Source organism: Heteronotia binoei, chromosome 1 (assembly GCF_032191835.1).
Source record: "Heteronotia binoei isolate CCM8104 ecotype False Entrance Well chromosome 1, APGP_CSIRO_Hbin_v1, whole genome shotgun sequence".
NCBI classification, from domain to species: domain Eukaryota; kingdom Metazoa; phylum Chordata; class Lepidosauria; order Squamata; family Gekkonidae; genus Heteronotia; species Heteronotia binoei.
The window spans coordinates 219540622-219563743 of NC_083223.1; the positions used below are offsets into that span (position 1 = coordinate 219540622).

General features: G+C 44.5%; 1 protein-coding gene across 1 annotated transcript in view; it reads left to right on the forward strand.

Annotated features, from left to right (window-relative positions):
• The window catches only part of LOC132577972 (rho-related GTP-binding protein RhoQ), a 47141-nt gene that overhangs the window by 17172 nt on the left and 6847 nt on the right, over positions 1 to 23122 (forward strand). The window contains exons 3-4 of the mRNA XM_060247766.1: positions 17456 to 17620; positions 19567 to 19662. Coding sequence (XP_060103749.1) covers positions 17456 to 17620; positions 19567 to 19662 — 261 coding nt within the window. The remainder of the gene's footprint in view (positions 1 to 17455; positions 17621 to 19566; positions 19663 to 23122) is intronic.

The following is a 23122-nucleotide window of genomic DNA, read 5'->3' on the forward strand; positions in this document are numbered from 1 at the left end:
TCTCGATGGAGGATGAAGCCTAAGCAAACCCTTCAAAAATCTCTTAGAATGAGGGTGTGCAAAAATTGAATGTCCCTCAACTGGGTCATGGAACGCAGATATTGCTGCCAAATAAACTTTAACCGATGAAAAGGCAAGGCCAGCATCCAGCAGGGATAACAAAAATTTAAAAATCACCGATAGTCCCACCCGTTGGGGTGAGACTGCAGGATCAACTAAAAACTGAAGAAACTTCCGCCACTTCCTATCATAGGAAGCACGGGTAGACAACTTCCTGCTGTTTAGGAAGACGTGTTGGACTCTGCTGGAGAACTCACAGGGTTGATGAACCACGCTGTCAGCATCAGGTGAGGCACGTTGTGATGGAATACAAGACCGTCCTGAGCCGACAGAAGGTCCAGTTCCGCCGGAAACTGGTAGAAGACCCCCCTCGCTGGTTGAAGCAAGATTGGGAACCAGTTCTGGTGAGGCCACCATGGTGTCACCAGGATGCAGCATGGTCTCTCTCTTGCGATCTTGTTGACAACTCTTGAGGTGGGAACAGATATAGGAACCGACCTTCCCATGGGAACAGCAGACCGTCTCCCAACAACTCTAGATCCGTGCCCCCTCTGGAACAAAACAGAGGACACTTCCGGTTTCTGGCTGTGGCAAACACATCCACCTGAGGGTACCCCCAGAGCTGAAACACAGGTTGAAGGAAGCGCCACTGTATCTCCCACTCATGCGGGGAAGCTGCACCTCTGCTGAATGAGTCCACTTGCAGATTGAGCACCCCTGGGAGGTGCGCAGCCTTGCAGGCACTCCGACCACAGTTTCAGTGCCGGCACACAGAGCTGTCGAGAAACTGTCCCGCCCTGCCTGTTGATATAACACAGGGCAGTAGTATTGTCTGTTAGCAGGGCAACAACCTTCACCGCCACTATGGGGCGGAAAGACCGAAGAGCAAAGTGAACTGCCAGCAGTTCCAGGTAATTTATATGACAGTGAGTCAATTTCGAAGGCCAAAGGTCCCCCACACACACAGAGTCCATGTGAGCCCCCCATCTCCACAAAGACGCATCTGTGGTGATTGTCACTGTTGCTGCAGGTAGGTGGAAGGGAGCTCCCTGATAAATGTTGTCCTTTGATTTCCACCACTGCAGTGTTCGGAGTGTCACAGGTGGAATTACAAACCTCTTCCGAGGTGAGTCTCTTTAGGGTCGAAACTGTCGAAGAAACCACAGTTGCAGGCCTCTCATCCTCAACTTCACAAATAACAGCACGCTTGAAGTTGCCGCCATCAGCCCCAGCATCCGCTGCAGCTGCTGAGCCGTGCCCCACTTCCGACTCTGTAAAAGCTTGACAAGGATGATGATGTCCATCGCTCTCTGCTGAGGCAGAAAGGCGCGGTGAAGGTTCGTATCCAGCAAAGCCCCTATGTACTTTGTCCTATGTCCGTGATGGAGTAAGATGTGACTTTTCCAAGTTGACCTGCAGCCCTAAGGTGTGAAGAAGACGAAGAGTGGTGGCAATATGGCTGGATAAACTTTCTTTCGACTCCACCACAAGGAGCCAATCATCAATGTATGGAAAGACGACTATCCCTTGAAGCCGGAGATGAGCAGCCATGACACTCATCATCTTGGTGAACACCCGAGGTGCAGTGGACAGACCGAACAGAAGGGCCTTGAACTGGAAGTGGTGGGAACCTACTGCAAACCGAAGGAAACGCCTAAACGCAGGATGGATGCTGACGTGGAAGTAAGCATCCTTGAGATCCAGCGTTGCCATCCAGTCCCCTTGGTTGATGAGGGGCAGAATTGTTTGCAGAGTGGACATTCTGAACTTCTGGTACAGAATAAACTAGTTCAGACTTCGAAGGTCCATGATTGGTCTCAGACCCCCATCCCATTTGGGAACCAGGAAATAACAAGAGTAAAAGCCTCCTGCTCTGGCCTCCACCGGGACCTGTTCTATGGCTTGTTTCTGTAGGAGGTTGCTCACCTCCGCCAGCAGAGGTGGGGAAGGGGGTGTGGTGATTACCACAGATTGGTTTGGAATCTGAGCGAAGTCTATTTTGTAGCCTTCCGTGATGATGGAAAGAGCCCATCTGTCCGTAGAGATGGACTCCCAGGCTGGAAGGAATGGGCAGAGGCGGATAGTAGAAGAAGTGGGGGCAGTGACACGTGCTACCAGAAAGTCAAAGGCCCTGCTTTTGTGGACGAGCACCCTTAGACTTACCAGTGGTCTGGGCTGAAGCTTAGCGGTTTCTGTTGTTCTCCCTGTATGGGGACCTACTCTCAGGTTGGACAGAGCAAGGTCTCCATTGTTGTTCTGGGGAGAATTTCTGATATAGCTTCTTGGACCAGGGTTTATGCCACTGTTTTGGTTTAGTGGCCCTGGAAGAAACCAGGACACCCAGGTTCCTCGATGTTTTTATGCTCTTATCCATCTCCTGAAGAGCATTGTCTGTGGTCGAGCTAAAGAGGCCATCTCCCTCGAAGGGCAGATCTTCAACGAAGGCCCTGGTGTCCTGCTGAAGAGCTGTTGATCTGAGCCAGGAGTGGTGGTGGAGGCAGACAGTCGAAATGATTGTCTTCGCTGACACATCTACCATGTGCTTTGCTGCAGCCAGTTGTTGTTTGGCTACAGCAAAGCCTTCCTTATGCAGCTTCTTCGCAGCAGACCTCTTCTCGCTCAGGGAAGACAGGAGGGGGGTGAGTTGTTCCCACACTGAGTATTGATATCTAGCCATGCACGCAGCATAGTTAGATACCTTGATCCCCAACGCTCCAGCTGAATAAAACTTTCTTCCCACATTATCCAGCTTCTTTCCCTCCTTTTCTGGTGGGGAGGAGTGCGTCTTGCGAGCCTTTGATGAGGAGGATACAACCACCGAGTTTGGCTTCAGGTGGGTGAAAAGGAATTCGGCACCAGCCTCTTGGCCGCGGTACATGTGGTCCAGTCTCCTTGATGACACAGGTGTTGAAGCTGGCTTCGCCCAGGGCTCCTTCACTGCCTGTAAGATGACTTCCGTAATAGGCAAGGCAACCACCGTCGACGTATCCTGCTGCATGATGTCGAATACGGTATCGTCTACAACAGGTTGCGGTTGTGTCCCTGGGAGGGAGAGGGAGAGTGCCATCCTCTTCACCAGGTCCCCATACGACTTCAGATCCTCCGATGGTGAAATGGGAAGATCCTCAGCTGTATGCGACACTGGCAAAGACTCCAAAGCCCTTTAGGGCTTGTCGGTACCGACCTCGGAGTCCGACGATGAAGACTCCCTCCTTCTCAAGTGTTCGGAAAGCACCAGCGTTGAAGCTCTCACAGGTGACCGAATCAACACCGACGACCAAGCCTGGACCTCTTCCACCATGACGCCACGTCTTTCAGGCAGGATAGACACCGATACCGCTGGACGCCGCCGAGAGTGCTGTGAAATCCTTGACAGGTGAGACGCCTCAGACAGGTCCCAATAAACGAATTCACGAGGAGGGTACCATTGATACGGTGGGTATGGATAGGCGTAGGGAGAAGGCCACTGGCGCTGATCCCACGGTGGAAGTGGTGGGAAACAACGAGCTATGGTGGTTGGCTCGAGCTCTCTATGTCCGTCCGGGGGTGCAGTCTTTTTTCCGCAGGAACGGCACCTCTTTAAAAAATCCCCAACGCCTTTCCCTAGACGCCAGAAAAAACCCCACACAAGAATAACACTGAGGGGGAAAAGATGGGGGGGAAACGGGGCCCTGAAGGGCAAAGTCGAACAACAATTTTTATTTAAACTACACTGACTATCTTATCAACTAACTAACTACACTAAGAAAAAAAACAAACGGGCTATATACAGCTAATAGAAATAATCCAAAGATTACTTTACCGACCGAGGACATGAAAAGAGATCCTCTCAGCGCAGCGGTCAGAAAGGAACTGGCGTATTCTCGCGCTGGGACGTCTGCGCATGCCCGCTGGTGCTGAGCGTGAAAAGATCCCGGGCTTTTTAGGTACCAATTTGGGGATTGGCGCAGGCGCTCTATCCCATGAGTGTGAAGCACAGAGACCACGAAGAAGATCAATGCGAGTAGCCAATAGGTCAGAGTGGATTTACTACAATTGTGCTGAGTTGGACATCAAGTTTGTGGACATGGGTGCTGTTGAGCCATACTGAAGCATGACCATTCTAGCTCAACTTGTGGAGCACCCTGGATAATGCTAAAGAGTTAGAACTGGCAGCTCTACATTCATAGGATCTCCTGGCTACACTACACACATGGAAAACAAATCAACCTGTCAGTCTTTCCTTTTCTGTTTTACAAGGGGTATAAGAGACTGCATCTGAATTTGCCAAATAAATATTGAGGATGTAGATGTAGTAGTGATGTTCCTCGTCTCAGCAGGTGGCCAAATGAATGAGTCATTGAGTTATTAAGACAAATTTTATTTTCCAGTTCTCAGTGGGAGACACTCATCTTTTGCACAATGTATTTAGTGGTTGTTAAGTTGCCTGAACTTCCATGGTATAATGTGTGTTTGGTTTGACATTTAAAGTTGCAAGGCTGCCTTTAAAAGTATGCATTAAGCACTTCTTAACATATATACTTTAATTACAAAGAAAGGCAAATGTGGACTGAAGAAACTAATCTAAAATGTCTGTCCCCTACTCTTCAATGTGGATGCTATTAAGTCATTCAGCAAGCTCTAATATTGGTGGCTTCTTTGTTGTTTACAAGTTCACAAAAGTACAGAAAAATTTAGAGGTGTGCCAGACAGCTCCCCATTGGCGAGCTCTAAGCCTGCATGCTCTGGCCTCTCTCCCTTCTGCAGCATCAGGTCTGAAGAACTTCCCTCCTCTGTGTATGTATGTGTGTTGTGCTTGCAGTTATGCTTCCTTTAACTTCCTTGGCACATGCTTGTTATGTAAAATGAAGCCCAGGGAGACAGCTGCTGTGGCTACTGCTTGCATTCCATTTACTAATATCAGCATGGGCCAGTGCTTGGAGGCAACATCAGGAGAAGGCCTTGGCCTCTGTGTCCTGCTAGTTGTCCCTTTAGGGCAACTGGTTGGCTGCTGTGTGAAACAGGATGCTGGACAGGATGGACTGTTGGTCAGGTCCAGCAGAGCTCTTTTTATGTCTCCCAGACAGTATGTGGGTACCCTATGGAAAAAGTTAATGTGAACTAGGATGTACATATCTTATTTGGTTGCAGAAGTTCCCAAGCTTGTTCCTTTGCATCTGTGTTAAAGAATCTATTGTTGGGAAAGGCCTTCCTCTGCATGAGACCTTAGAGAGCTGCTGCCAGTGACAGTAGACAGTACTGAGCTAGATGGGCCAGTCATCTGGCTGACATGATGTATTGTAGTTTCATATATTCCAGTTCCACAATTGTGCAACAGTCTTTGTCAAAGGAGCCTTGAGCCATCCATTTGCAGCCCCAAAACACCAGACTTTTCAATATAAACTCTGCACTTGTTGACTGTTGTGTAGTCTGAATGAAGTGTTGTCTTTCATAAGACTTCAACTGAAAGAATTCAGCAACAGTGATGAAGATTGCAGTTGGTTCACCATGGGTTGGATTTGGGCTAACTTTTCCATAGGTGGAAGAATTTCTTCTCTCAGAGGACGATTCCTCCCTTCCTCTACCTCCTTTAAATGCCTGGAATATTATTTCTAGGTGTCCCTCTCCTCCCAGAACAGGATGTTAAGGGGCATTTGAGGCTGCCTTGGGAGGGGCAAGGTGGAAACATACTTCATGAGTGGAAATTTTTGCATCTGTAGAAGTGTCTAATCTGGATCCATTGTGTAGTGCACTATTTATACAACTAAGCTCTTCCACATGAACACATTTATGTGTTTGAAGAAAGATTTGTGTGTACTTGGGAAGGGGCTGTGGCTCAGTGGGACATTCGTGGCATACAGAAAGTTGCAGGTTCAATTTCTGACATCTCAAGTTAAAAGGATCAGGTAGTAGGTGATGTGAAAGATCTTCACAACAGCTGCCAGTCATTGTAGATAATACTGACTTTGATGGACTGATTGTCTGATTTCATATTAGGCAGCTTCATGTGTTCACATATCTGTATGAAAAAATGTTAGATGTGGAATGAATATATTCCAAGTACATAAAAAGATGTTGGAAATTCTAGTGTCCTCAGGCTAGGTAGCCTAAAATCCCAAAAGTGTATGGATGGACCATCCACCATTTCCCATTTAAAAAAGAAAGATGAGCATGCTAATCCATAGGAAAGAACTGCATTGTATTAAAACAAAAGCATAGTGTGCAAAATTGCACTACTGCTAGCCTGCATATATTCCCATCTGGTTTACTTGCTAAATAGGTCTTCTTACACATCAAGAAATCAGCATTACACAGATTATGGTTGCCATCATTCCTTGGTAATTAACAGTTTAGGGCAAGATGTAGTAACAGCTGCTGTCCTGTGCCTGTGGGGTCACGTAATATACTATCCTTGGTTAAAACATGGATTTGGACATCCAGGAGCCAACTGGCAGCCATGTAAAATCTTACCGGCTAGCCTGTAACTAGGATCTATTTCACCAGTCAGTAATAAGCAGGACCCAGGCTAGCCTGATCTCATGATATCTCAGAAACTAAGCAAAAGCTAAACTTGGTTAGTACTTGGATGGGAGATTACCAAGGAATGGCAAAACATCTCTGAATGTCACTTGCCTTGAAAACCCTTTGAGGTTGCCCTAAATCAGCTGTGACTTGGCAGCACTCTCCACCACCATTACCAGTCAGTAACAAGAACCCCTTTTTAAAAGTTTTATCTCCTTCTTACAAGTAATACAGCAATCCTGTGGTAGTTTAATGTAGTAACATGAGGTTAATTTTAGAACCTCTTTTTTGGTATGGGTTGGATCACACTTTTCCCCACTTTCTTTCAGTACCTGTCCAGTGTTATTTTAGCAACAAACAGCTTTTTTCATAGCTGCAAATAAAGGGATCAGGAGTTTTATATCTTTATAAAAGGTGTCCTTTAAAAATGCAGAGAGAGAGAGTTCTTGGCCATATATTGGAGCTGCAGTACTTGTGCAGCATAAGCAGGAGGGGAAGGATGGGTATCATTTCAGAGGTGAGAACTGGTATCCTGTAGTGGCTTAAAGGATGAGCTGTGAACAACAGTGTTCTTAGTTTAAATTCTCCTCCTTGGCACAAGCTGATTAAGAAACATTTAGCCAGCCAACATACTCCAAGCTCACCACTTGCATCCTAGGAACAATACTGATTTACTTAGGAGGACTGCTGTTAAGGACACTGTGGGAGCAGTCCTAAGCAGGTCGACTCAGAAGTAAGTCCCATGTTATTCAGCAGCTCTTACTCAGTAAAGTGTCCTTGGGATGGGAGCCAAAATGATATAACTATATAAATCCAGTAGATATCATACTATTAGTCAGGGTACCATGAACTGCTGCAGGTCCCTGGCAAAATGTGTGTTCCATTACCAACATACAACATTATATATGTAGAAAAGAGCAAGCGTCCAATAGCACCCTAAAAACTAGCAAAATTTGTGGCAGGATATGCGCTTTTGTGAGTCACTGGTCACTTTTCTAAAGTAGTATCTGAAGAAGTGAACAGTGACTCACAAAAGCTCGTACCCTACCACAAATTTTGTTAGTCTTTATGGTGCTACTGGACTCTAACTCTTTTCTGCTGCTATAGACTGACTAACATGGCTACCTATCTTGATCTGTCACATGAAGATGTCACATGACTTGCCCAGCTCTTGGAGTGACCAGGGCCTCTAGATGTTTGCCCTCTTTCTCTTGGCAAGCCCTGTTAGTAGGACTGTAAGCTGACTATGAGCAGACAGAATGGAACAGATACAGAAGACAGCAACAAGGATGATCAAGAGCCTGGAGACCAAGTCCTGTGAGGAAAGGCTGAGGGACTTGGGAATGTTCTGTTTGGAGAAGAGGCGGTTGAGGGGGGGATATGATTGCTCTCTTAAGTATTTGAAAGGCTGTCACTTAGAGGAGAGCAGGGAGCTGTTTCTGTTGGCAGCAGAATAGGACTCCCAATAATGGGTTTAAATTACAGACAGAAAGGTACCAGCTGGATATTAAGAAAATTTTTTTTTTTTACAGTCAGAGTTCAGCAGTGGAATCAGCTGCCTAGGGGGATGGTGAGCTCTCCCTCACTGACAGTCTTCAGATAGTAAAATGGAAACAACCCACAGGATTATAGTGACCACAATTACTAAAATTTCATGCACTATAATTCCAAATTTATAGGTGAAATGCAAAAGCACACATACATTAAGTTATGGAGCACTCTCACTAGAAGTTCACAATACAAAGTAGAGTCCCATTGTCACAGGAGGTCGACTTCATATCCTGCTTTGAAGTTCCTTCCAGCAAGGTACACTTCACAGTCTTTTTTCACAGAGACTACTCCAGTAATTTCAAGCACAATCCAAATGAAAGACAACTTCAAATTCATCCTCCTTCAGTTATTCTAACAAATTCTTCATATATATAGTACATTTACAGCCGACATCAAAGTCTTTCCTAATAGGCAACTGCTCAAAAAACAGCTCAAGGCCTTCAGATAGTGGCTGGACAAATACTTACCTGGAATGCTTAAGGCCAATCCTATATTGAGCAGGATATTGGCCTAGATGGTCTGCGTGACCCCTTCTGACTCTATGATTCTGCTGTAGGACTAATTGTTGTATATGGCTGGGATTATGCAGCAGCCTGAGGTCAAAGTCCATGTTGTCACCTTATGGCAGCCAAAGGATACTACACTAAATTCATTTTCTTGGAGGTGAGGTGATCAAGTGCCATGCCAAGAACTTTCTGTGTGGCACATGTAATTTCACAGCAAGATGAAAACCTGAAGCCTCCAGCCATATAGACCCATTACTATCACATTTTGCAGCTGCTCAGAAGGGTGACAACACTAGGCCTTATCAGGGACTTGGAGGGTACAAACAGGTACAGGCTTTCCAGAAGAAGATGATGATGATATTGGATTTATATCTTACCCTATGAATCTCAGCATCGCAGAGCAGTCCAGTCTCATTTATCTCCCCCCCCCCTCACAACAGACACCCTGTGAGAGAGCTCTTATAGCAGCTGCCCTTTCAAGGACAACTCTTATGAGAGCTATGGCTGACCCAAAGTCATTCCAGCAGCTGCAAGTGGAGTGGGGAATCAAACCGAGTTCTCCCAAATAAGAGTCCGTGCACTTAACCACTACACCAAACTGGCTCTCGGGAAGATTTGAGTGAGAATCAGTGAGGTGTAGTGGTTTGATCAAACTAGAACTGGAATAACCTGGGTTCAAACACACATACAGCCTCATCGTCAGCCAGCAATTATTCCTCATTGTAACAAATCTCACAGGATTGTTGTGAGGATAAAATTAGGGGAAGTGTGAGGGCTGCCCCTGAGCTCTTTGGAGATAAAAATCTAATCAGTACATTATATGTGGCTACCAGCTGGCTCCTGACTATATCCAAGCTTTGCCTCAGTAAAGCAGTTATTCAGATCAGGCCATAACATTTTAGCTCATGTTATTTATTTTAGTTAGCTTGTATGCTGCTTTTCTGCCCCAAGGTTTCCAAAATAGGACATTGTTATGCTGAGCTGCTTCCAAATGATCACAGTAGCTTGCAGGTTTACTTCCTTTGCGCATTATGACTTGAGACAGTGAAGGAGAGGGGCTTCCCTCAGCACCCTGCCATGGAAAGCCTTGGTTCCACACTGCCATGGTCTCAGGCATTCTCATGCTGCAGTGGTCCCTTCCAGCTCATACAGCTTTAAAGCTTTCCAACTCTCATTTTCCAGATGTTTTCCCCCTACCCCCCCTTTCTTATTTCTAAGGCTGCTCTGACAAGAGGCCAGTTCTCTTTTAATGTAAAGGAGTACAGGTGCATGCTTTTAACATAACTTCATTTGGGACAGTTTTTCTGAATTGTGTGGATTTCCCCCTCCCATCTGTTCCATGTGTTTAAAATATTCCACTCAAGTTCTTCAAATATTTTTCATGCTTCAAAAAACCCACTCTCTCCTTCAGGCTAGAAAGAAAGTCTTGTATCCCTGCCTGCAGAAACGTGGCTGGATTTTAGGATGAATGTTTCCTGGATCAAGACCTAGTTTGATGCCTGAAAACATTGAGGACTTTTGCTTGTTTGAATTTATTAATTAAAATTAACAGTACAGTTTGATACTACCTGAGATGATGGCCTTTTCAGTTTGGGCTCCTACCTGGTGGAATGAGCTCCCACTGGAAATCCGGGCCCTGCAGGACTTATCCAAGATTCGCAGGGCCTGCAAGATGAATCTCTTCAAGCCATTGCTTCCCCCAGCACCCTACTATCTAGGTGCTCAAGTTGTACTGAAAGCTCCAGCCTATACATGGTTTTATGGTCTGTTGCCATGTGGTTTATTTAATGTCACTGTTAGGTTTTAATGTAAGTCGCCCTGAGCTCGCTTGCGGGATAGGGTGGGGTATAAATTGAAAAATTAAATTAAATTGTGTATGCCACACAGAAAAGGTAGAGAATGTAGTGGTGGCAAAATTCAGCTTCCTGTGTATGTCATAGTAATTTACCAGCCCTCCCCCCCCCCCAATTTAAAAAAGACAGCAAGATTCTAACTCCTATGACTTCAAGAAGAGATGCTTGAGAGGTGGTGGGTGCACTGCCTCTGGAAAATTTCAAAAACCTGAGGGATGACTGCTTAAGATTTTTGTGGAGGAGGGAAGCTAATCACTTGCATAGCCCCTTGCTTGTATCTAGCAAAATCAAAATAAAAGTGATACAAATATAAGAATTAATGTAAATATGTTATAATTACATGGATTCATACAGGTCATACAATTAAGGGTTTTTTGTTGTTGTTGTACTGTTTCTTGCCCCAGGGTAGGGGAGTGTATTAGCTTGAATGAGGATCAAACTTCTGCACAAAGGAGAATGGTCTTCCATCACCGGGCGGGGTGTGTGTGGGTTAAGATGGGTCAGGCATTGGAGGCCTTCCCCCTCTACTTCCCCTTGCAGCTGTTTGGAAATAAACACAGCACCTAGTTGCCCTGGCAATGACCCTGTCTGTGTTGCTGTCTTTTGACCAGGGCTTGCCTCTGGATCCTAATGCTTTGGCTGCCCGACATTTACATCCAGGATACTTTATACCCAGCTGCCTGGCATTTACTGTAAAAATAATTTATACCTTCATGACATCTAAGGTCATATATACACTCTATGAAACATTAATTTTAATATGTTATTTAATATGCTTTAATGATATTACAGAAAGTAATACTATATACTTCCACTGACCCCACAGACAGTCCCTGTTTTCTGGTTCTTGCGCATGATAAATCACTGCCATCTATATTTAGTTTTGGGGAATGCCTTGTTAAAATGTCTTTAAAAACTCTTAAGGATTAGGGTGTTACAAGCATGTCCCTATTGGGGAACTGTTGGTGAATATGTGGTACACATACCTAAAAACATGAAGGTTTCTAGCTTAATATATTCAGATGCATTTTTAATAATTAATAGATGGTGTGACGGAACCGGCCCGATTCTGCCTTCAGACCCGGTCCCGTCAGCTCCCTATTGAGTCGCCAACTCCTGGAGGGAGCTATTTCTCCTCCTGCCCCTTGGGCTCGCTGCCACCACCTGCGCAGTCTAGGGGTTCAGATTGAGAGGAACAGGACTCCCAATCCCCCTCTCCAGCTATGAGGCCAGGCCTTAAGGTCCTCTGCCACCCTGTACTTGGGTATCACAGAGACCTCAGCACTTCTTTGGGGAACCCCTGGGGGATTGGCACCTTATCCAACTGCATGCCTTCCCCCTTGCCCGGGGCCCCCTTTATAAAACAGCGTGGTCTAAGGCGGTTGGGGATCTATGTGGTACAGAGATGGACTGCCAGCATTTAAAACAGTAAAAATATTTAATTAAAAGAGAAAAAGAAAATAAAAGAAGAACAAAACAAAAACAGTTGCATGTAAGCACAGCACAGCACCCGCACAGCAAACAGCATGACAAAGAAAATGTGTTATAAACACATCCTACTGTCCCTGATCTAAACACACCCTGCCTTTTGGGATGACTTACTTGGTCTTACTGCCTGGAGGCCTCATTTTCCTGACTAGGCCGCATGCACAGGCAGGAGCCCCCACACTGGCAACCTCTTCCTTCGAGCTGCAGCTGAGAACTGAACACTCTTCCTCCTAACTCACATGCATAGAACAAAAGAACTTCCTGTCTCTCTGGGAGACTTTCCCCCTAGCGTTGTTGGTTTGGCTCTGGAAGGGAGGGGGGAGTGAGGGGAAGGCTAGGCCCAAGCCTGCTTTGCAGTTTCATGTTTTCCCTCCCAATGAAGCTACAACATTGACTAAGATGGCGTTTCTCCACAGATGGCTTAAAAAAGGATCAGATCAATTTGTGAAGAACAGGTCTATCAGCAGCTATTAACCATGATAGCTAAGTCAGACCTGTACAGTGGCTGTGTACCTCTAAATATGTGGGCTTGGACTCTAACCTCCGCAGTTTTGCTTGTGCTTCTACTCATGCAAAAGAGGAGGACAATTTTTGCCAATTTGTCCTATCATTACAGCCACCTCCCCTGCAGTGTGGTGTTCCTGGGGTTCCACTGTCCATGGTTTGGGGGGTCATAGAAGACTGAAACAGGAGGGGGAAAGCAGGAAAGTTCTGCTTATGCTGCATGGGATCTTATGATCCATCGGAGCAAAACTGTTTGCCTTCTTGTAATGCTTGTAAGCCTCTTTGCTTATTAGAAATGCTGGACTAGATTGACCTTTTGGTCTAATTCAGGAGGCTGTTCTTATGATTTTGTCAAAAAAAATTGCAGCAACGTAGTTAAGATTATCATATTTTGCAAGATTGGGAGTCTGGACTGCACTGCCTGGACTGCAACATCCAGTCATAGAGATGAGGAGAGAGGCTGTGTCTTGGTGACTCTATGAGTTTGTCCATTATTAGGGTTTCCCCATTTGGACTAGCAAGCCATATTTCCATAGCTGACATTTCTTTCCCTTCCAAAAAGAAGCTATTATACATTTAACTGCTACCAGTTGCACTCCCACATAATGCATTCTTCAACAGGAACGTCATAGAAATGGAACAAAAGAGTCTAAGGGCTGAGCTGGATGCAACAGTGACAGCTCTGTGAATTCAGAGGACCTACCCTGAGTTGTGTAGAAAGAAGAGGCTGGGGATGGGGCAAACTTTTCAAACAACAAAAGAGGAATGCAAGTGAGAAACTCAGATCCCCCCCCCCTCCATTTACCTCCATACACTTTCTTTCCTTCAGCTCCTTTCTGGTCAGCTAAACTCCAAAAAAAGAAGCATGCTTAGCTAGGAGAAAAAGTCCTACAGGAGGAGAAGAATTGCAGTGAGGTAAGCAGTAGGCACAAAGAGGATTTGGCACCTAGATACACAGAACCTCTTTCTACAGAACTGGGGAAGCTGTATGTGTGTTACTGCTGCCACTGCACAGTTTGGGCCTTTAGGCTGGAACTGGAAAAATGGCAAAAAGTGCATATTTGCAGTGCCACCTTCAAACCTTCTCCTGAGAAGCAGGGAACACTTGGGATATGGGGTAGAGATCTAACTTGCTGTGTAGTGTGTTTGGCTTGCCTCACAAATCTTGCTGGCATGTGCTTAAGTTCTCATATTTGGCACGATACGTTTCAATGTGTACTGTACTGGCTTTGTCACTGTCTACCAGACCACCTTGAGCTTCCACCTTGAGCTCTAAGACCCACACTCTGAGGCACAGAAACACCCTTTTTTAAACTGAAGAACTGGAGGGTGTGCATTCATGGCATTACAGGAAATTCCCTCCCCTCGCTTTCAAAAAAGGGACACTTTTTCACAACAGCCATCTCTCATATGTGACTTGACTTGAATCCTGGTTCTTATAGTGAGAAATGCTTCTCATTTTACATTTCAGCTACGTGACACAAAATATTCTGTTTCTCAGATATTTCCAGTAATCAGCATAAATTACTCACCAAATGAGAGTAAAAGACATTTAATCTTATTGTCTGACCACTGTTGGTGTGATTCAAGCATCATACACATTGATGTGTTTCCAAACATCTGGACTTTGCAGATCAAGGCTTTCTCCCTTTTCCCTCTTGCTGTTATTCAGTGAGCCCCTTTCTTCTTTTGTTCCTCTGGAACAACATAGGAGGCAAAAAGGACATCTACTGTGGGAGTAAAGTTGAAATTACTGTCCCCCCCACAAGTGGAAGAACCATTCAGTGAGAAGAACAACATGATTGGATTCAGGATACTGTTTTTGAGGGGTAGTTTGCTGCAAGTGGTTCCTCTTAACCAGATAACATTGTTTGCAAGGGTAGATTGGTAGATAACCCAAACATATGTTTGATAATTTTACTGGCATTATTTTGAAACGTATCAAAGATTTCATAGTTCTAAAATGGTTGACAATTTTTTTTCTCAGGCAGTAAATAACTGATGGTAATTTTCCAGAGAACACAGTGTGAAAATTGGGCCAAGTCATGTGCACTTAAGAAGCCCCGTGGCGCTGAGTGCTAAGCTGCAGTATTGCAGTCCAAGCTCTGCTCACAACCTGAGTTCGATCCAGGCAGAAGCTGGGTTCAGGTAGCCGGCTCAAGGTTGACTCAGTCTTCCATTCTTCCGAGGTCAGTAAAATGAATACTCAGCTTGGTAAAGTGTAGATGACTGGGGAAGGCAATGGCAAACCACCCTGTAAAAAGTCTGCCATGAAAACGTCCTGATGTGCCGTCACCCCATGGGTTGGTAATAACCTGGTGCTTGCACAGGGAACTACCTTTTACATGTGTACTTGCTCACTTTTTGCCTCTGGTGAACAGGTTTTGCAGGTTTTCATCTCATATCTTAAAAAACCTGTGAAACCCATTTAGAAGATGATATTGGATTTATATCCCGCCCTCCACTCCGAAGAGTCTCAGAGCGGATCACAATCTCCTTTACCTTCCTCCCCCACAACAGACACCCTGTGAGGTGGGTGGGGCTGGAGAGGGCTCTCACAGCAGCTGCCCTTTCAAGGACAACTCCTGCTAGAGCTATGACTGACCCAAGGCCATGCCAGCAGGTGCAAGTGGAGGAGTGGGGAATCAAACCCGGTCCTCCCAGATAAGAGACCGCACACTTAACCACTACACCAGGGTGAGACTGCCCCCTCCCTCCAAAGTGTGTGTGTGTACACACACACACACCAGAGGAAGGAATCAGCACTTCTCTTATATCATTTTCAGCACTCTACAACAATTTGTCTTTGGTCTATCCATTTTTCCTCAGACTGAAGTCTCACAGTAGTCTGATGGTAATATACTGTGGAAACAAAACGAATTTATAGTTGGGTGTTTATGCTTCTTTAGATGCAGTACATAGAAAGTGCAAAGGCATACAGAGATAGGGATTTCCTTTTCCCTGGTGGCTTGTTAGTCACAAGTCAGACGTACCCCATCCTTTGGACAATGGAAGTTGCATTTTTGGCTGTTAATAGCTAGTAGCCTCCAAACATCGATCTAATTAATTTTTAAAGCTACTGGTGCTTGCTGCAACATCCAGTTGCAGTGAAGTTCATGGGTTAATTGTGTTAAATGAATGTCTGTCTTCAACCTGATCCCAATTATTGTATTCTTAGAGAAAATGGAAACTTTTCAGATCTGAAACAACTTCGTATTTTTTTCCAGCCCCAGCTTGTTTAAGTCTTTCTTTATGAGATGATTTGTGCTCTGCTTTGTTTAATTGGTTTCCCCCACCCTCTGAACCTTCACTGGCTTAACTTCATCCGTTATTAGACAAGGCTGCCAGAACTGAGGGGCACTGTGGTGGACTGGAGAGTTTGGGGTTTAGATATGTATCAAGGCCAGAACTTATGGTAAGGCCTGCTTTAAATGGGTCACATTTAAAGCAGCAGCCTTGCATATCCTCTTCCTCCTTACAGATATGAGATTGGTAGGCATGTGGATCACAGCCTTTTCAGCTGTGGCTTGCAGACTTTGTAATCATCTGCCCAAGAGGTAGGGTTGCCTAGCCTGACAACCAGCAGGGAGCCCTGTTGGGGAGGGGCATGGGAAGCATCAGGTGATGTCATGGTACCATGTTAAACCATAGAGTTTTGGTGATTCCTAGAGAGAACTTTTGGGAAAACATGGAAGAGATGTTAGTCCTCTATAGGAATCCCCCAAAATTCTATGGTTTTACATGATGTCTCTTCTGGGAAAGCCTGGAATTCATGTCAATCTCCTCTAGGAATCATTGGAAATTCTATTTGTTTTACCATATTGTTTTGGCCGATTTCTAGAGGGGTGTGAACCTGTGAGTGACTCAGCTGATGTTCATTTTTTTAAATTGTATTTTTCTCCCACTGCTGACAACCCCAGTGGCAGAAGATTCCCCACATCCAGTGGCGACCCTACCAGAGGGCCTGTTTAGCTTCCTTTGTTTCAGTGTTCTGGAGAGATGCAAAAACTGTTGTATTGTGGAGAACATTTGTTGACAGATGACATGAACTGACTGTGACTTGAGCCTGTCTATATATTTATTTATTTTGCTGTTTGATTGTTCTTACTGATTTAGTGTTATTTGTTTTAGGATTGATTCTAGCTGCTTCTAGTTGAATTTTTAAAAAGGTTTTGGCATTTTTGAAAAGAAACAATTTTTTTATTTTGTAATCTGTTTTGAGGAGGTTTTAGTAAAACTGAAGAGTAAGAAAAATATTTCAGATAAATAAATATTGTGACTCCCCCCTCAAGCTTTAATCAGCTTGCTTGACTAGAAGGGGAAAGGAAAGGTCCCCTGTGCAAGCACCAGTCGTTTCCGACTCTGGGGTGATATTGCTTTCACAACGTTTTCATGGCAGACTTTTTACGGGGTGGTTTGCTATTGCCTTCCCCAGTCATCTACACTTTCCCCCCAGCAAGCTGGGTACTCATTTTACCGACCTTGGAAAGATGGAAGGCTGAGTCAACCTCGAGCCAGCTACCTGAAAACCCAGCTTCCGCTGGGGATCAAACTCAGGTCGTGAGCAGAGCTTAGGACTGCAGTACTGCAGCTTTAACACTGCGCCACGGGGCTCTATGACTAGAAGACTTTCACCCTAATGATGTCATATTATTCAATCTAAGGTTGATCTTCTGTTTAACCCCCTACCAGAGCTATAATCTGCATACAATAAGTAACTCTTGTGTGCATTAACTTTGTCTTAACAGCTCCATCATAGTAGTCAGTCTGTAGACTCAGTTGCAGAGTTGCAATATTCAAGATAAGGTCAGGAACACAGTAACATCCCATTTCTATTTTGCTTTTCCTTCAGGGTACTCAGGGGATTCATATGGTGCTTCTTTTTCCCAGTACTGCTCAGGATCATCAGACTATATAGAACAAAAGTTATAGGAGATGAAGTGCTGCTACAAAGCTGCTAGCAGCAAATAATGTTCATTTGCCTTTCCCCAGGAAGACTATGATCGCCTGAGACCATTATCTTATCCCATGACTGACGTCTTCCTCATCTGCTTCTCTGTGGTAAATCCAGCTTCCTTTCAGAACGTGAAGGAGGAATGGGTGCCAGAGCTGAAAGAATATGCTCCAAATGTACCCTTCTTGTTAGTTGGAACCCAGGTAGGTTTGACTATCATGTGTTTTACAAGAGCAAAAGGATCCTCCTCCACATCCACCACATACCAGTCTCATGTGGTAGCCATGTTGGTCCATAGTACAACAGCTTGGTTTGAGTCCAGTAGTGTTTTTGAGACCAACAAGATTGTTGAGGGTATGAGCTTTCAAGACTCCCTTTGTAAGATGCCTGATGAATATTTAAGGTGTTACTGGACTCCAGTGTAGCACATCCAGCATGAATTCCTGGCCCTTAGTTTTAAATCTCTTCATAGTTTTGGCCTGTTTTGCCTTTTTGTCCTTATTTCTCATTCAGTCCCTGTCTGTGACTTTCGCTCTCCAACTCTGAAGTAAGCCCCCAAAAGTCTGCTGGCTGCTTAAGTGCTCTGCCAATTTTCCCTGTTGCTTCAAATGCCTTTCCAGAACACTTACATGTTACCATCTTTCTTGTTCCCCTTCAGGTTCCCCTCAGAGCTTATCTTTTCCAGCAAGGCTTTTGCATTATGATCATGCATAACATTTATATAGTGTTTTAGAATGTCCAAAGCTTTTAACATACCTTATTTTGTCTGTGAGGGCAATACTTTTAATTTTCTTCATATTGTAAATGGAAGGTGATGGGCTAAGAGAAAATTGGCCATTTTGCCCAAGACTACCTGGTGTGATTCGGGCCAGAAAGATCCTGATTTGCAGCTGTTTCTTAGTTGCTACCCTACACCAGCTGAGCTTTAGTTCTCTAAGGTTCCATCCTGCTTTATGTGCATGCAGTTGAGCTTCTCCAAGGTCCAACCACTCCCTCCTTTTTCCAATCTCTTTTTTACTGTCTTATTCCCTCTAACCCGATAGGATTTCACCCCATTCTTTTTCTGGTTTGCAACCAAAGTAATAAAGGATGTATCAAGGTAATTTAGATATAGAGCCAGAGAGAGGATGACTAGAGTCTTCTGGTCTGGCTTCCTTAGCCCTGTACCACTTTTAAAAGCACGGAATGGCAAATTTGTTTGCAGAAATCCAAAATGTGTTGTGCCAGAAGTGAAATAATCGAATGAGGCGCACCATACTTGCAGAAAACTAAGTTCATCAGGTGTGCCCTCCCCCGCCTGCTAAATTTTTTTTCAAAACTTAGGCTCAAAGCACGCATCTGTATGAATATATACTGCACACTGTTTCATCAATTGTGGGATTCAGCCAGATGATTCAATTGATTATATGTGTCACATGCTGCAAAGGGATGGGGGGAAATCGTTATAGTTCATAACACAACCATTCACATCTGTTGCAGAAATCTCATCTATAGGGTTGATGGGGGAGATTGTGGGAGAAGTACAAGCTGCACAGTGTTTGCCCTGCCAGCTTCCCAGGGCAAATCTGGGACTGTGCTGTGAGAGGCCTTCCTTCTCCCAATATACACATTTATGTTGGGCTGTATGCTTTAGCACTGCTGGGCTCAGATCTTCTCAATTTAAAATCTAATAGTTTTAAATGGTTTTGTTATTGCAGTTGTTATTGGTTTTTAAAATTATTTGGTAGTTGGAAAGGGTAATTGCAAAAATGTTCTAAGATTCAGAGCAGCACTACATAATACAAAAACAAGCATTTCTTAAGGAGTTCATCTGTTAATAGTTAATGTGGGGGGTGGGGTGGGAGGTAATTTGCAAGAAGTAGTGGGTGGGAACAAAACCGGTTATCTCCTGCAGTGTCTCCTTCTTCACTTCTTCCCCCACACAACTGAGCTCATTTTTGATCTCATCTAGTAAGAGGGAAGGAGGTGTGTGCGAGAACTGGTGAGTGGAGCAATGCCCTTTCTCCACATGCTGATTCTCTTCCACACATGCCCCCACCTTTGTCCTAGGCAGCTCCACTCTCAGAAAAATACTTGCTGTACCCAGTTCCATTCCAAGACTGTAATGCATGAGAAAGCATGCCCCTGATTTGTGATCTTTTCCCAACAGATTGATCTTCGAGATGATCCCAAAACTTTAGCACGATTGAATGACATGAAAGAGAAACCAATATCTATGGAGCAAGGACAAAAGCTAGCAAAAGAGGTAAGCTGGCTATTAGAAATTCACAGGCTAGCCCATTGGGTTTCCCTTCTACTCCCATTTTGAAAGCTTTTATGAAATTGTACATGAAAGAACAACTGCAGTGAAATAACAAGTAGATATTAACAGGAAAGCATCAAATGAAAGAACAGGGCCTATACTAATATGCTTGAAACTATTACTTTGAAGTGGAGTACCAGAAGCAGCACTGCAGCCTCTTCAGAGAACAGTGCGGAAGAGTGGATCACCCACTGTTTTCATACCACGAGATCGCTGTCCTTCACTAATCAAGTAGCAGGTTCCCATCACATCAGAACTGTCTATAGAGTTGATTGAAAACCAGGAAAATGCTTTGTGCTTGTTTCAGCAGTAGGTCAGAAATGTCTCTCATATGTACAGATGTCATTCAGACTCATTTGTAATGATAAAAAAGTATATTTATCTGCACCTCATGTGAACATTTCAGTACTCCCTTTTGTTTTTCTCTAGACCTCCATGTTCATTAAACAAGGGTGTGCAATTTTTTTTTAATGAATATATCTCAGTTTGGGTCTATTGGGCCTGAAAAAAATTTCAGTATTTCCAAAAAACCCTAGATCCTAATACTGGTATAATATTCAGAGCTGGGATTTTTCAGAAATCCTGATATTTTTTCAGGTCCAAGAAGAAAAAATACCAAAAAAAAACCAGCCAGCCTGGCTTCTCCTGCAGCACAGTTTAAACTGCATTGGGAAAAAACCTTGATGTTTGGGGGGCGGGGGCAACAGTGAGAGGGCTTGTAGTGTCCTGGCCCCACTGATGGACCTCCTGGTGGCACCTGCTTTTTGGGCCACCATGTGACAGTGTTGGGACTGGATGGGCCATTGGCCTGATCCAACATGGCTTTTCTTATGTTTTTATGCCCCCAGGATCAGCATGGGGAGGCCACATGCAGACCTGGCTGGGATGGCTTCTCCTGCTACTTCCCTGTGGCATGCACATTCTGGGACCAGTTTAAACTGGACTGTACAAAAAGCCAGCCCCAAGCCATGCTGAATAGTCTTCTTCCCCTGGCAATGCTGATCCTCGGGCCATCTTCTGCAGTCCTTAACTTTAAAGGGACTATAATAGAAGCCCAACGAACAGCTGAGAGGTGGAGCAATCTGCTCCTGCCTCTCTGTTATTTTTGGGACTACCAGTAATTGCCAACTATATCTGGGATTTTCCTGGGATTTTCTTCTGGTTTTCCTGAGAAAATCTGGATATACTTGGTAAGTCGAAATATCCCCCCCAAACTCCAAATACCGACAAAGTATAATTCTGGTAGATCTGAATGCACACTACCATTTACATTTTGCTCATTTCACAAAAATTTGGCAATGCTTGAATTCTCTTCCATTAAGAGAACTTTACTTGATCAATGTGATTCAGACCATTGCTCTCTTCAGGTAACCTCACATTGTATAACATTAAAAGCCAGTTAATATGTATTCATTAAGACAGATAAAACAAGCTATTAAAAGATGGCAAATATAATAATTCAGAATCCTGCCCCCACCCCAGGTTGGGCAGATGGTATGGAAATCACATCAGCTTTTATCATATCAGGACTCCATATGGGGCAGATGGTCAGCAACTTCTGTGCAGGGGGGCCAATATATTTGGGTGTCCACTGCCTCAGCTAAAAGCCTGGTGGAACAGCTCTGTTTTACAGGCCCTGTGAAACTGTAGTAAGTTCCGAAGGGCCCTGATCTCAGGTGGGAGCATGTTGGACCAAGTGGGGACCAGGACAGAAAAGGTCCCGGCCTTAGTTGAGGCTAAGTGGACATCCTTTGGGCCAGGATTTTGGTTCTAATATATGCAGTTCCTTTATCTTGTATAGGCCCTCATTTCCACCAGTGGCCCTTGATTCCTCAGATATCTCCAAACGTGCTGTTCTGACCTAATGTTTACTCCACTCTTACCACTGCTATTGCTAAAAAGAAATTCATGAACTAATACAGTATATGAGGGAGAGATTAGCAGAAATCTTTCATGCCTCTGAAGTAAAGAGCTTTATTAGCCACAGTACACTAGACATTCTGGAGCACTGTCTTGGAAAGCTGGCTGGGTGCTGGTGCTCCTTGTGGCTGCAGACTGGAGGAAGAAAGTGGATTCATCCATTGGCATGTGTATGCACATGCACACCCTTTCCCTTCTTCTAACCTGTTCAGGTTGACATCTTTGCTAGAACAACAGTCAGATTCTGGTCTTATTTGTAGACTAGGAGTAAGGCCCATTGAGGAGAAAATACAACAGGCTCTAGAAAAGGGCAGTAGGCAAGTGTCCCCCCACCCTTGCAGATTTCCCAGATTCACTCCCCTCCCCACACCTCAAGGGGAATTATCTCTGCCATCTGGAGAGCAGTTGTAATTTTGAGTGATCTCCAGCCCTCACCTGGAGATTGGCAACAGTGCTCTCCAGGAGAAAATTGTTGATTTGAGGCGGAGTTTATGGCATTGTACCTGTCTGAGATTCCATCTCTCCTCAAACCCACCCTCTTCAAGCTCCACACCTCAAATCTTCAGAAATTTGCCAATCTGGAGTTGGCAATTGCAAAGTCGCACATAGGGAAGGCTGCTACTGAACATGAGCAAGCAGCCAGATCTAGATAATCATGCCAGTCAGGTGGCATCAAGTTACCCAGAGGGTGCTGCCATGGCTAGAGCAGCCAACCCCCAGGTGGAGGCTGAAAATTTCCTGGGAACACAACCAAATTCCAGATGACAGATCTGTGTCCCCAGAAAAGAACTGCTTTGGAGGGTGGACTCTGTGGCATTATATTCAGTCAAGGCCAATGTTCCCTCTAAGCTGTGGAGTCTTGTGAGCAAAAATTCTACTTTGTGAGCTACTGGCATTAAAGTTGTGAGCTACTGCATAAATTAGTTTGCTCTAGGGCCATTTTTCCTGAACTGAGACAAAAGTGTGTGAGCTCTGCAGGCTAAAAAATTGTGTGCTAGCTCACACTAACTCAGCTTAGAGGAAAGCCAAACTCTGGCTTCTTTATACTACATAACAAAATTTCCAGGAATTTCCCACCAACCTGGAGCTGGTAGCTGTAGTCAGGAGTTGGCCACAGTCTTCCCTGCTGTGCTGTACTCTGCTGCACTGTCCACACTGTTCCCTCTGATGTATTGACCACCTTTGCCCACTGCTCAGAAATTGGCCTATCATGAGTGTATCTACATGTAGAAACTTTTGGGAGTGCTCCCCAACTCTGCCAGATTGTCATTTGATGTACTTTAATTGTTGCTACAGTTTAATATTGGCTGATATTTTAATTGATTGGTTTATATATATTTTTGTTCTTGTAACCCACCCTGACCCTTGCAGTACAGGGGAGAGCGAGATAAAAGTCCAATAAATAAATCAATTCTAGAAGTTACTGCATGTTACAATGAAAAATAAAATTTACTGCTAACCAGAGTGACTAGCAGAACCTTTC